General features: G+C 42.3%; 2 protein-coding genes and 1 pseudogene across 2 annotated transcripts; 2 read left to right on the forward strand and 1 right to left on the reverse strand.

The window, feature by feature from the left end:
• Nucleotides 1-2,010: 2,010 nt before the first annotated feature.
• Nucleotides 2,011-3,513, reverse strand: LOC147438061 (small ribosomal subunit protein eS17-like). Its single transcript, XM_086487434.1, has 5 exons — nt 3,374-3,513; nt 3,132-3,293; nt 2,471-2,596; nt 2,317-2,385; nt 2,011-2,212 (listed from the first exon to the last, which is right to left on the reverse strand). Exons 1-5 carry the CDS (start codon nt 3,374-3,376, stop codon nt 2,138-2,140), a joined length of 435 nt encoding a protein of 144 aa, XP_086343560.1. The 5' UTR covers nt 3,377-3,513; the 3' UTR covers nt 2,011-2,137.
• Nucleotides 3,514-5,482: 1,969 nt separating this feature from the next.
• On the forward strand, nt 5,483-6,848 carry LOC147438062 (uncharacterized; annotated as a pseudogene).
• Nucleotides 6,849-13,192: 6,344 nt separating this feature from the next.
• LOC147438063 (GCN5-related N-acetyltransferase 9-like) lies at nt 13,193-13,675 on the forward strand. The gene has a single exon (XM_086486689.1). The coding sequence runs from the start codon at nt 13,193-13,195 to the stop codon at nt 13,673-13,675; it is 483 nt and encodes a 160-aa protein (XP_086342815.1).
• The last annotated feature ends 1,667 nt before the right edge of the window (nt 13,676-15,342 follow it).

Genomic DNA, 15,342 nt, shown 5'->3' on the forward strand with positions numbered 1-15,342 from the left:
TCTTTTAACTTTCCACATTTATATGTTTTTTGACTTTCCACATTCATGTCTTATGACTTTCCACCGTCGTTTGTCTTTTCAACTGGGGAGACCTAATTGACAAGCTTGCAATACCCATTTTACCCATTTGATAAAGCGCTGATCTTTGAATAGTAGCACATCTAAATTTGTCTCCTCTCATAACCCCCCTAAGCCACATGTAGTTTTTGTGTAAAGTCTTGTTGGACAAGTGTACACATTGAACACCCACTTGAGACCTTTATCACATACATATCAAGTTTCAACAACATTAGGAGCAACTTTAGTGGTTACTAATTTGGAATCGAGCCCAAGTCCATACGCACCAAAATTCGCACTTTACAGCCACTAGGCTATGTAATTCGAATGCATAAGAGTTTTCAATATATTGGTAGAAGTAGCTCAATCAACTAAAGTTAACGTCCCGAGAGGAAACTATAACTTTTACCTACAATGGACAACTGAGTCTTAGCTATAACCCAAAGGGAACTATTAACTTCCACCTACATCTGGACCTTGGAGGCTTGATTATCTTGCAAACTTGGCTACACGGTTCAGCCCATTCGAATGGGCTACATCTGCCTCAAAGAGATCATGAGTTTAATCCAACATTGCCCATTTCATTGCATACGTCATACCAAACATACCTGCACGCAAGTATGATGAGCTTCTTTTTTAAAAAAAATTGAATCCAGGGTAAAAATTATAGGAAATATATACTAAAATCTGCAAATTTATAAGTTCTATGCTTTTGTCCGACTTGGACAAAAGGCTTTCCCACACATACTCCAAATAACTTAACTTTCCATTTGGTTCCACATTTCTAGTTTAAGCTCCACATTGAGTTCTAATGCAATCTATGTTCTTCAAAGAAACATTTACAGGTTCTTGAAATATCTTAACATACCTTTACATCCTCGTGAATGATCATTCTAGATGTATAGTTACATCCCCAAAAGACTTGCGAACCCAGAGGCCCACCTGCCAATATTCAAGCTTTCCCTCCTCAAGTATGAAGTGATATTTTGATGAGCACTGCTTTAGTTGGGACAATTTACTATAATCAAGCAGAATTTGATAGCCACAGCTTCTCTAGTCATCTGGGAAAAAAAAAATTGCCTTCTGAAACTATTCTCCCATGCCACCTGGAAAAAACATTCTCCGAAACTTTATGGTGCAAACAAAAAAGACTCGTCTTCCAGTAGCCCTTCCACCATTTTCTCAATAATCAGCCAACATTTTAGGAGCTGCAGACCTCAGCGTTTTCAGATTTCTTTCACTGCATTCAGTTTCCAGCACTTGCCATATGGTGTATAAAAAGGGGTACTTACTTATGGCCCAAAGAATAGGAAAGGCATGCCTAGAATGCAAGTTAACAAGGAATAGGGACGCATGACACCTTTAAAACTGCAGGACACAGGATCTTGATATTACACCAAGCTGCCTGTACTGACAACTTGCTTGAGAGGCATTGCCATGACAGATTGAGAGCTAAAAAGCATACTGATATGTAGCTCTCTTCGTAGCTTCAAAAAATAAATATTCGTTACTTACACAGTGCAAGGACACTCTCTGAAGGAAGAAAACAAATAGAGGGAAAATGAGCAAAAAGACGTATGTATCAAAGTGCAGTCGACCATCTTCATTACAGACACAAAAAAGTCTGACTTTCCATTTTCATGATTCTTCATTTCCTAAACTCACCCTTCACTTCAAAAATTTTAAAAGGCTTTTCATTTTTTTGAAATTGGGGAGACCTAATTACTTTAAATTAACAGAATCCCTTTGAGCAATTCCTTTTATGGCCAGCAGCAGTAAAATAGAAAACCTTACCAACTACTACATGATGGCAAGCAAGTCAGAGTAGGATTTAAATGCGCAGATTTGGCCTTCCTCACTTTTCAAGCAAAATGAACATTCACAAGCGGTTAAAGCAATTCGATAACAGTTAACTACATTGCTCAAGATGCATTAACTGCCAAACATACAAAATTGAACAAAAGCCGATAGTACTCATAAGTGATAAGTCCTCTGTTTTACAAAAAAACTGCCAAAATTTGGCCAATTGATAGTCAGGCTTCTGCACATTCAATGTAAGCCACTACCCTAAAGGGAGAACTCAGTTCCGTCGGGGACCTTGGAATCCACCTACAGGTTGCGGCTTTCCAAAGTTGCCACCACCAGCAGGAGCCTCCTGACATAGATAAAAAGGGGAAGATGATGACAAATTTCCTTTCCTCCGTAGGCCTTTCAAAGACACTACTACATTATCAAACAATGGCCTTTCCAAAGTCTCACCTGCTTAACAACTCCTGGAAGCTGCCCCATGTTGAGGTGCTGCAACAGATCCATTGTCTCCTTATCGACCTGAACACATGCACACGTTTCAACTTGGAGATGGGCACCATGAACATGGTAAACGACAAGAGCCTGAACTATATGGGTAGCCCACCTCAATGATATCTGTCTTGATAGCGCTTTCCTCGGGTACAAAATCCATACGCCTCTCCCGCTCCTCTTCTTGCAACTTTAAAGATATCCCTCGCACAGGTCCTCTCTGGATACGCTTCATCAAATGCTGCATAGAGCACACCTTGTTACACGTTGAGCAGAGAACCAATCCACATAATCACAAACCAATGTTGCAAGACCCAGAGATGTCAGATATACAGCCAAATTGGGACAAGGAGGTTATTTGTAAAAAAAAATCTTCCGAGGGAAATTAAACACCAAAAGGTCCCACCGCGGCATCTGGCCATTGGAAAATCGGTGCCATAAATGGCATTCAACTATGTCTACTGATGTAAACTGCTACCCAGAAGTCAATCAATGTAGACAATTGGTATTGCAGTACAACGCTCATTGGCAGATAGAGACATCAGTTACGGCTTTTTTCCAGTTCTATTACACACAGATAACACACGGTGTCCACAATGTGCATGGCCATGGTAAGCAATAGTTCAGCTTCTCTGTGTCTGAGGATAGGGGGGAAAATTAATCCATTAACTCAAGCTGGGAAAATTAGTCCATTGACTCAGGCTTTCACTAGGCCAATCAAGCCACAGATTCATTCTAAACATGGTTCCTGAAATAATTTGACTTGAGAAACTCACAGTTGCAAATCCCGCAATCTTGTTGCGAAGGCGCTTGGAAGGAATGATGGCCACTTCCTCGGCGATCTTCTTGTTGGTCTGGAAATCCAGGGTCATACGAGAGTAATATCTCTCGATCATAACTCTGGAGGCTTTCTTCACGGTCTTGGTTCTGACACGCCCCTGTAAACGTACGGGAAGGAGCCTGTCAGGGAGGCAATACACGGAGACGATACAACGACAGAGAGAGAAAGAAAGCATACCATTTTCGCAGACGAAGTAGACGATCACCTGCCGGGAGATGATGCGCAGGAAGGAGATTGCGCTCTCTCGCAAGCACGCAGAACGCTCGAAAGACCTAATCGCGGAAAGCTCTGCTGCATAAGAGACTAGGGCTTTTTTGGAGTTTCCACACTTATGCCCCGCCCATTTCTAACCCATCGGCCGGGAGTCGGTAAATAGCGGTCAAATTCTAATGTGGCAAAATCACAATTTAACTTTCCCATGCCTTGATAAGACACAATATACAAATTCAGATAGCATTAGCACTACATGGTGTGCTTGGCCGGCAAACGCAAGAGAAGCCAAGATAGCTTTCATTGCATTGCTCTTGAGCAACCAAATGCACGGTACATATGCTCAATCATTGGAGAAAGTGCTAACAGTTGTGTTTGGAGTCTACTTCATCTTTCTGTCGGTATCAGCAGGGGAGGGATTGACTTCCAATGCGAAGAGTGCCCAAAATGGGCAAACCACCTCACGAGACACAACATTATCGAAAAAATTAATTTGTCCACTCTACAGAGCCTCCAGGTCCTCATCATAAGAGAATAAGTTGGCATCAAAAGGCAAGCTTCAGAGTCAATAATTTGATGGGCCCTTGGAGAAGAGAAAGGGAACATTGTGCTTTTGGAAGGTTTCATGTAGCCTATGAAGGCGCTCGTGGACCACCCATAGTGGTAGTAGAGCTCGATCAATCATCGAGAACAGGCCACTAGAGAGTGGATGTTAAGTGTGTTCATGGTTCCGTGGTGCTAGCATCCAAGGTCAGAGTGCCTATGGGCGGTTGAAATAGAGTGAATAGATAGGCCACCACTATATAACCAAGCATTGAGGTGTTATCCTCATCATATCATATGATGCATATCGTGTGTAGGTGTACCCTAGTGCCTATAGTCTAGTATTTGTGCTTAGTTCCAAGATGATATTGGGATAGAGCAAGGATGTTACTACATAGTATGTAGTAAGCTTAGCAAGGTTGTGAAGTGATGTTACTGGGAAACACACTCACACCTTTGCATTTGTAGTGAGAGTGTAGAGAGCATAGAGAGAGAGCTGAGAGATAATGTGAGGCAGCATATCATCTTGTATAAAGTGTTGTTAGCTGCGAAAACACATTCATTGTACTTGGGACTTTAGTCTCTAGCTTGGGTTTGGGACCGTTGTTGAGCCTCTCAGAAGTACCAATACTGTGTATCATCACACAAAAGGTGGTTTGATAAAGAGTGTCAAGATGCTCGAAAGTCCTTGATAAAGCTACGTGCAACTATGGACAAAGATAGCTATGAAAGTCATTTGCATACATACGAGGGATTGATTCAAAAGAAGAGAAGAACATGGGAAGTCAAGCATCAATCTTTTCAAGTCCAAGAAAAGGCACATGTATGTGGAAGATTTTAGAGAAACTTGAAAAGCAAGCGGGTCGAGAGTTTTGGTAACTTGAGTCTTATGGATAGGTACACACATTATAGGCAACTATCTGAGCAACCAAATACTGGAAAGATTCCATTTTATGGTTCACTCCCATGTATGCTCGCAAACAAAGACACACACGATGAATAAATTCAAAGTGGTAATACTAATGACCACAATATAGCAGCCACAAAAGCTGTGGCTAGAGCACACACACAACTGAATCACTTGCAAAGAGGCCGGTGTGTCGAGTGCCGACAACAGCAGCATGTGACAATCGGGGAAGTGGTCACTTAAAAGATCTTCGCCAATGTCTGTATACCGTTGGGTGGGGAGTCGAGACCCGCCGCAAAAGCTTCCAAGGGTGATAAGGTAGCGCAGGTTGCACCGTTCATTGACGAGCTTGCGCAATTTTCACCTTGGCAAATATTTGGGGGCCGATCACTGTGTTGTGGTCGTCAAATTCAGCAGACAAGGGGGGGAGAGAGCGTTTGCTCAGCTCAAGCGCACGTTGCATATACAAGAGCTTGTGAGGGAGCAACAAGGGCCATTGAATGTCAGGCAGAAAGAGAGAGCGTGATATAGTTTGGCACTGTGTCGATGTGTGTGTGGTGCAACTATAAATAATTAAGGAGAAATTGAATATGAGAGTTGATCGCTCAACTTTGACGGAGTTTGCCATGGTTGGTTCACGATATCTGGGTGTGGGCCATGGTTGGTACAGGTAGCACCCGTGCAAGAGTCTTTGATGAAGACGGGAAGTTGCTAGGTACAAGATCAAGTCCCCTTCAAATATGGAAGGAAGGAGAATTTGTAGAGCAATCTTCCACAGACATTTGGCATGCAGTTTGTGTCGCTGTTAAGATATCTTGCCAAGCTGCAGATGTGGCCAGTGGAGACATAAATGGGATAGGATTTGCAGCAACGTGCTCCCTTGTAGCTATAGATGCAGATGATTCTCCGGTTACCGTTTCTTTGACTGGTGATGCAAGGTGCAATGTAATTGTTTGGATGGATAATAGGGCCACAGATCAGGCTGATCGCATAAATTCCATGCACTCACCGTTCTTACAGTTTGTGGGAGGGGCCCTTTCTCCTGAAATGCAAGCACCAAAGAGTCTTTGGGTAAAGGAGAATCTTAAAGAATCCTCGGCGGTTGCATTTCAATGGATGGATTTAAGTGATTGGCTCACATACAGGGCTAGTGGTGATGACACACGGAACCTTTACACTTTGTTTGCAAGTGGACATATCTAGGGCTCTCATGGAGAAAATGACCAGCAAAGACTCTACGGCTACTGTAGCATGTGGATGGGATGATGTTTTTCTGGCAAGAAGTTGGGCTTGAAGAGCTTGTTCAAGGAAACTATGCAAAAATTGGGCGAAGTGTTGCATTTTCGGGTTATCCATTAGGGTATGGCATGATGACAATTGTTGCGAAGGCAAGAACGTCTTTATGTGGACAATTGGAATTGAAACTGCTTTGCACTTCCTGAGAAGCTTGCGTTGCTAGAAGGAACTCCTCTGGGAACGGCACTCATTGATGCTCATTCTGGTGGCATAGGAGTAATGGAAGGAGTGCCTCAGAGCTTGAAGGCGACAGATTCTAATGATCCTTTGCGCAGTAGAATGGTGCTTGTTTCTGGGACATCTACCTGCCACATGGCTGTTTCAAAGAAGAAGATTTTCATTCCTGGCGTATGGGGACCTTCTTGGTCAGCTATGATACCTGAATAATGGTTAACTGAGGGAGGCCAAAGTGCAACCGGTGCTCTCTTAGACTACATCATTGAGAATCATGCAGCAACTCCTATCTTAGCGAATTGTGTAGATGCTTAGAAGGTTTCTATCTTTGAACTTCTTAACAAAACCTTGGGAACGCTTGGGGATAGCTCTGTTCCTTTTCGAAATGCTTTAGCCAAAAATCTGCATGTTTATCCTGATTTTCATGGGAACATGACCCCTCTCGTAGATTCGAAGTCAAGAGAAGTAATTTGTGGACTTCCATTGAGTAGCACTAAGAAAGATTCAGGATGTGCTAAGTGAAGCTGAAAAGGTGGATGTGGTCGACAGAAGGACGATATTGATCAATCATCAAATAATTGCACTGCCAAAGGCTGGTGTCTGCTTTTTTTTTTAGCTTTTTTTTTTCTTTTAAATGCCATGCATCAAACGATGCCAGGGGACTAGCTGCATGGCGAGGAGGGACATAGGGAGAGAGAGAGTTGTTGGATGGTTGTGACAACTTGTGTGTACTTGTGGGTTGGCAGTCCACAACCGCCAACTAGGATCAATGGGGGAAATAGAGAGAGAGAGAGAGAGAGAGAGAGAGAGAGAGAGAGAGAGAGAGAGAGAGAGAGAGAGAGAGAGAGAGAGAGAGAGCTGGACTGAGATGGAAGGGCATGCAGTTATCGGGGAAGTCATGCAAGCTCAAGGGATGGTGGAGAACTAGTGGCTAGCTGAGTTCGATTCTGTGAGTGTGTGTGCTACAGTCGGAAGCCTGGCTACCCTGCATAATACCCAAAATAGCACACTACAAACCATAGGATATACTAATCGACATACCTGGCAACCACATAGATGCATAATCGTGAGATACACGAACAGAGAGAGACAGAGTGCAAGAGAGAGGCAGAGAACATGCGCAGGTACACCTCCGAGAGCGGAGTGCTACGCCTGGCACGATGAAAGAGAAGAGAAGGAAGGAGAAAAGAATAGACATGAGCATTGGGTGCAATCTCCCCCCGTGCAAGAGTGACCATTTCCCTCTTGCACGTATTTCATTTATAGATTTCTTGAATGGTAAAAAATGAGTACAAACTGGCCGACCAGACATAATTGGCCAAAGCTCATAAAGAGCACTTTAATAATCAAATATACATAAAATGTAACATCCTTTTGCATAATCCATTATCTGCTGATGCTTTTGCCACCTGTCAGCTGCAATAGATAATAAAATATCAATTCTATAACATACCTCTCCGTTGGAAAGCAACTGTCCTCAGTTGCGAAGATAAAAATCTACAAACAATACTTGGGAAAAACAATGATTAAAAAATAGTAAAAGAAAATTCCATAAAATTAGACAAGGTTGCTTATGCCTGCCGCCGTCATCCACATACTGACTATTCTAGTGTCCCATACCACTAGAATAAACAGTATATGTCATACCCTGATGAATCAGGATATCATTGGTCACACTCATCATAATCAATTCGCATCAATGTCAATCCAATTCCATAAGTACTGTCGCGACAACCCACAAAAATTGAAGTCCAAATATCTGCCGACATATATCCATTTCAAATCCAAAATCCAAATATCCAAATCCAAAATATCTTTCATTTTCTATACCCGGGTAACAAAATCATACCAGTTACAGTGGTGGCCAGCCACTGCAGCATGATTTTGTGATCGGTGTTGCCTAAATCGACGAATCTACACCAATAAGACATGCTGCCTAAATCGGTGAATCTGCACTAATGCTTCCTAAATTGGTGAATCTGCACTAATGCTGCCTAAATTGGCGAATTTGCATTTGGTATAAGTTTAAAAATCATGAATCTGCAATTTATCAATGTACTGCCTAAATCGGCGGATCTGTACCAAGATGAGTATCTACACACTGCCTAAATCGGCGAATCTGTGTGCATGTGACCAATGGACTAGATCAGGCAAAACATCTACTACCTGTTTGACACAAAATTGGAGTATGCTTATGTGACAAAGTATTTATAAACAATTTTTCTAGTATCCCAAAGCAACTTAGCTCACATGAGTAGCTACATAGCTTACTGACAAATCATCTCAACAAAAATTTCTTTCAATACAATTAGAGGGCATGACCTTAGCATTGTAAGAGGGTATCATAAAATCGGATAAAATGTGGTTAGGATATTATTACGAAAGCTGTAAAAATGAGTTTATAAAATAAAGTAAAGAGATTACTTATCTGACGTCCTCGCATAATGGTCTGCATATTAAATTCAGTAACATTTGAAACACCACGAAGGAAAAATTTGATGCAAAGTTTGTTTGCCAAGAAAAGAGAATGAAAGTAGACAGTTTGAAGTGCAAATGAGCGGATAATAGAGGTGTGAGCTAAATTGACAGGGTGGTTTGCAAGATTAGGATGACCAGTGGATATTAGTCGTCAGAGAAAGTGATGCCACACTCAATGTATGAATGTTAGGATAGGTCAAAAGCAGGTCTCCTAAAGTAGTTTACCTCAAATTCGGGTAGAGAGGTAAATATCCTTCAGTAAACATAGTCTTTTGCGAAGGAGTATGGGAAACATTGGCAGTGATGTGATACATAAGAAAATAAATGAAATTATATCAAGTAATATGTAACAAAAATTGACTTACCATTATACCATATGATGGAACAAAATAGAGCAATCAATTTGAAAATCTAATTCCATTACATCACTATTTGTATATTACGCCATTAATGATGTATTGTAAGATTATACCCATTTGTAGTCTGGATAGCAGTCACTTTAAGTGTTGGTAGCTAGAAGTGGATATAGTTAGAGTTCTCAGATGGTCATGCTTGTAATACTTAGGCCTGATACATCTTGATCATGCACAAAATATTGAAAATACATCCCAATGACATATACCTAGCATGCAACAGATGCGATAGGACCGTAGTACGTGAGACCTCATACGACATCAAAACCATAAAAGAATTTTGACTATCATCGCTATATCCATTGCTTTACAAAAATTCGTTGTATTGTTGCACAATTTTGACAATGATTCGGACATCAACTTCAAGCTATGAAAGTCGACCATATAGAACACTCACAGTAAGTATGTGTGTGTGTGGTTGTGGGTGTGGGTATGCATATATCATCGGAAGTGACACGTGAGTGTGTGGGGACGGCAAGAGGTCATCGACTTGCGAGGTTGGGGACAATCGAATACAAAAGTAGGGTCCGCAGCTCAGGTGTAGTATTGATATCAATAGTGATCCAAAAGGTAAGGGGGAGAGAGATAGAAATGAATTGAAATGTTATATTAACCTTAACCGGCATCAAAAGGCCATAATTAACTATGTGACCAAATCCGTGTGATTGCTGAAAAGCTTTGTCAATGTCCGCTGCAGTAAGTATCACCGGCTGGAAACCTTCCTTAAGAGAGAGACTCCTAGCATGTGAAAGCCCTAGTTATGATCTCTCACTGTGTGTTTGTCCTCGTTCTTTGCTCGCATCTCGTGAGCTTGCGTGCAATAGTACACAGAGGCCTTGAGTCCTGAACTAGAGCGCTGAGTCACGTAGGGAAGCGCTGTGAAAGCGGGCAAAGGGAGCTTGCAGGTCGTGAAGTTGAGGGTCATGGGAGGACGAATAAGTAGAGCATGAGCATGAAGCGTGGTAGTTGTTGAGGTACTGAGCTTGTTGCCATATTGCAGGGGGTCAATGCGATCGGTAGCAACTGTTGCAAGAAACTAGATTACTTCGTTAGCTCGAGCTGAATTAATTCATCATGCTGCTTGTGGATCATTGGCTTCGTCAAGTATTTTGATTGGAATGTTCTGCTGATTATATTGGACATCTCCGGCGTCATGGGAGGGTGATAGGGATGGTGGCTCACATACTCAGAAAATGGCGTCCACCTCTCTGGTTATAGTAGATGAATCTACCTCTCCATTATGTGTCTGATCTTTGTGTGTCTGTCCTCAATTGAGCTTTTGCCTCAGGGGACGAAAACACACAGTTGTGTCAAAGTGAAGGTAATAACAAATCATGTACTGCAAAGTGCCTCCCAAGGTTTTTCGAAAAAGCTCGCTAATATAACATGGTGCCAAGGATCCCAAGATGTGCTCTTGGACACAGAAAAGGGCCACCTCGTGCGCCGTAGCGCCATGTGATTGCGCTCCAATCTGGTTCCTTGCGCCAGTCACTGAGGAGCTACAACACTGTCCGCCAGGGTAGGTAGTCGCCAAGGGGGTGGGCAGTCTTGTGTGGGCGGCAAAAGCAACAGATGAGGGGGAGAGGTTAGTGAAAGAAAGTCGAGAGAGAGAGAGAGAGAGAGAGAGAGAGAGAGAGAGAGAGAGAGAGAGAGAGAGAGAGAGAGAGAGAGAGAGAGAGAGAGAGAGAGAGAGAGAGAGAGAGAGAGAGAGAGAGAGAGAGAGAGAGAGAGAACGCTCGACGGTTGCAGTTGATTATTTGCATGGGTAGGCACGTTCTGGTGGTAGGGAGATAACTGCAGACCGAGAGGCAAGGAAGTGAGCGCTGGATGGTTGCATGGCGTCTTCATGGAAGGGCGGCCGGAAAACTACGAGAGAAAGAGAGGGCGATAGTGGGAAAACCACTGCATGGGTGGTTGGTAGAGCAACCGCAGAGAGAAAGCGAGAGAGAGAGGTAGTAGCTAATGCTAATCAAGCTGTAAGAGATGGTGTGTGTGCTAGCATGCATAGCATGCTTCACTCAAAGTGTTGAAGGGGTGGGTGGCGTTGAATGTCCAGCTCCAAAAAGGGAAGGCTCAGGCACCCCATCACGTAGCTGGCATGAGAGAATTTGACTCTTAGTGACCCATAGTTGATATCCAGCTTGGCCATAGGAGTGGGAGCTACATCGCATGCATGAAAAGGTTGGTAGGTGCAGCTGCCGTGAACAAACGGTGTTGGACGGCACCAGTAGTTCCTTGCATGGTGCAGTCTTGTGAGCCGTGGGCTGAGAGAGAGAGAGAGAGAGAGAGAGAGAGAGAGAGAGAGAGAGAGAGAGAGAGAGAGAGAGAGAGAGAGAGAGAGAGAGAGAGAGAGAGAGAGAGAGAGAGAAACTGCCACAAGTACGATGAAGGCTGCATGGGGGCTGGTCGAGAGGAAGTGGAGTGGTAGCAGGAGAGGAAGATTGTAAAGCAGGTCCAGTCTCAGCTCTAGGATTGCAAGCGACCCAACTGATTGTGTTATTGCCGCTCGATATTGTAGGCGAAACCCATAGTTAGTGGAAGGTACACAATGGTCGGTATATTGTGAAAAAATGGCGGACGGCAGGTAATGGACGATGTACGTCTGCTGCAACTAACATTTGCTAGCAGGAGTGCAGATCACCATCGTTATTCCCTCTATTTACCGCTCCGTATGCAGATGGTAAATAGTCATTAGTTAATACATAATATCCCTCTCTTTGCCGCTCCTTATGCAGATGATAAATCGTCACTAGATCATACATAATAAATCCGCTACAGGAAGTTCATGAAGATATAAGGGCCGTTATCTAGCTAGGTGTTATGCATCGACAAAAGACACGTACGTTGATCTGTGTAATAACTATGAAATAAAAATTAAGATTTCATGATCAATATAGTGCTTCTTCTCATGCATGAGTTTTAATCTATTTTTGTACTTAAGAGTCACCATAACTAGACTACTAGTATTACTACCAATCACTAGATTATGTCTATTTCACTATGAAAATCCCACAATTCTTGAAGTATTCATACACATTTGCAGTCCTAGTATATTAATAATAATCACTTATATATAGGTTTTAAGCAGCTTCAAAAAATAAGTACAGGTAAGCATCACTTATCTTTGATCGTGTTGATTTCCATAGGCATGATTTGTGTAAAATTCGAGAACGTAGCCCATGCTCTGATACCACTGCTATAGCCGAAAGCCTGGCTACCCTGCATAATACCCAAAATAGCACACTACAAACCATAGGATATGCTAATCGACATACCTGGCAACCACATAGACGCATAATCGTGAGATACACGAATAGAGAGAGACAGAGTGCGAGAGAGAGGCAAAGAACATGCGCAGGCACACCTGCGAGAGCGGAGTGCTACGCCTGGCACGACGAAAGAGAAGAGAGGGAAGGAGAGAAGAATAGACAAGAGCATTGGGTGCAATCTCCCCCCGTGCAAGAGTGACCATTTCCCTCTTGCACGTATTTCATTTATAGATTTCTTGAATGATAAAAAATGAGTACAAACTGGCCGACCGGACATAATTGGCCAAAGCTCATAAAGAGCACTTGAATAATCAAATATACATAAAATGTAACATCCTTCTGCATAATCCATTATCTGCTGATGCTTTTGCCACCTGTCAACTGCAATAGATAATAAAATATCAATTCTATAACAGTGTGTGTGTGTGTGTGTGTTGCTGAGGTGCAAAGGGGTGGGTATGTAGCTATCGGAGGACTCCAGTGGTCGACATGTGGCTAGGTAGAGAAACATGCAAATTATAGAGAAAGGTAAAGCCGTCAGTGTTGGTGGGTGAAAGTCGAGAGGTGAGAGTAGCGTTGGTTGATGGTGAGCGTGAAGGGCACGAGAGAGTTGCATGTGCCCAAGTATCATACATGGATGCAAGATCCTCTTCTGCTCCAAGCCACTGGCTCCGAGCCGCTCTAGCTAATTTCAGAGGACTACGCCATGCAGCACTCTTTGATGATCGACCCTCGCAAGTGCACTTTCATTGTCTTGGACAAGCAAAGGATTGATGAGGACCTCAGTTGCAATGATGCTCAAGAAGTAGCCATATTGGTGGGGGATGTCAATCTGTATATGAACGATGTTGAGGAGCCATTTACTGTTGAAATTGAGAATATGTTTTCCAAATCAGATTGTTGCGGAAAGGGTTTTGGTAGAGAAGTTGTGCAACTGATGATGGCTTACACTATTGACCGTCTAAGCATCTCAAAGTTTCGAGCGAATATTGAGGACACCAACTTTGCTTCCCTTCACCTCTTCAGGAGTTTAGCGTTCAAAGATGTCATTCATAATGCTCAAAGAAGACTAGGTTACGAAGGTTACCACCTCATGAAGGTCTCCTGGGATTATTCCTGGGATTATTTCCACACCAGACCACCTCAACTTCTTCTTCTACTTCTCTTTCCCTATGAACGTAAGTCTTGATGATCTCGACTCAAATTTTTGTCACACTCTGAAGAAAATTAACCCTATTATAACAAACTTCAAACTTTGAATTAATAAGCATGCCATTATTATAGATCCTTCTACATTAAATATCATGATTCTAACTATATGATCCATTATTACTCTTCCTCATCATAATTTGATGAGAGATTTTTTCTTAATTACCTTGAGATTTTAAACATTTACAGGAATCATGCTAATCAAGAAGTGGTAAAGAAATAAAATTAGATGAAGCAAAATAAAATTGCGTAATTACACTTAGCTTTTGATTATTGAAATCTTCAATTGTTTGAACGTAGCCCCAGATACCACTGCTACAAACGGAGGCGCGGTGTCCCTGCAAATACCCAAATACAATATATTGCAATCCATGAAATGCACCAATCTACTTATCTAACAAATCTCGTAGCACATAATAGAAGCCGTAAGCGAACAAAGAGAGAGAGAGAGAGAGAGAGAGAGAGAGAGAGAGAGAGAGAGAGAGAGAGAGAGAGAGAGAGAGAGAGAGAGAGCAAGAGCGAGACATCGCAACAGCGCACGTGCAGGCGCACCTCCTAGAGCGGAGTGCTACGCCGGCACGGCGAGAGAGAGAAGAGAGAAGAGGAGAAGAGAATAACACAGACACTGGGTGCAATCTCCCCCCGTGCAAGAGTGACCATTTGCCTCTTGCACGTATTTCATTTATAGATTTCTTGAATGGTTAAATTGAGTACAAACTGGCCGGCCGGTCATAAATGACCGAAGCTCATAAAGAGCACTTGAATAAAACATGAAATATATTTCCGTATGCATAGGCCTAGCTCGGTCAAGCCTTTTCCACCTGTCAGCTGCAATAATTAATAGAAATATCAATTCCATTACAAGTAGAGTTAAGGAAGACACAAGAAACATGTGTTGTTCATGATGGCTATCTTCTCTATGGCTCTCGGCTATGTGTTACTAAAAGGTTAAGAGATAAAGTCATGTATGAATTGCATGGTCCACCATATGCTAGGCATAAAAGGATTTAGGAAGCAATGAATGCAATCGACACATATTCCTTTGGGCCTACAATGAAAAAGGGCATAAAGAAAATGAGACTCAATGCATTACTTGCCAAAAGATCAAATATGACCATGGGAAACAACCCGGTTTGCTCCAACTGCTCCCAATTCCTGATTCTCCATGGGTAAGTATCGCTATGGATTTTAACTATGGCTTACCAAAGTCTATCCATGGGAATACATGGATATGACAATAGTAGATAGATCTAGCAAGCAAGCCCATTTTATACTTGTAAAAAAGACTAGTAAGGCTCCACATATGGCACAACTATTCATCTTTCAAATATTTAAGTATCATGGTTTGTAAACAAGTATTGTTTCCAACATGGATCCTAGAATGACCATTATTTTTTGAAAGAGACTCTTTGAGAATCTTGGAACAAAGCTCAATTTCTCTTCAGTCTATCATCCTCAAATGGATGGGCAAACTAAAATTGTGAAGTCCATTGTGCTTGATCTACTCAAAGACTATGTAATGTAGGAATTAGACCAATGCAACCAATGGGAGAAGTATCTACCTTTAGTAGAATATGCATACACAACAAGTACAAAACATTTTGAGGTAATCAAAGGAAGGTCAAAAGTTCCCCCCATTTTGAGAAT

The sequence above is a fragment of the Adiantum capillus-veneris genome, chromosome 17 (assembly GCF_014529385.1).
Source record: "Adiantum capillus-veneris isolate H3 chromosome 17, ASM1452938v2, whole genome shotgun sequence".
Classification (NCBI taxonomy): domain Eukaryota; kingdom Viridiplantae; phylum Streptophyta; class Polypodiopsida; order Polypodiales; family Pteridaceae; genus Adiantum; species Adiantum capillus-veneris.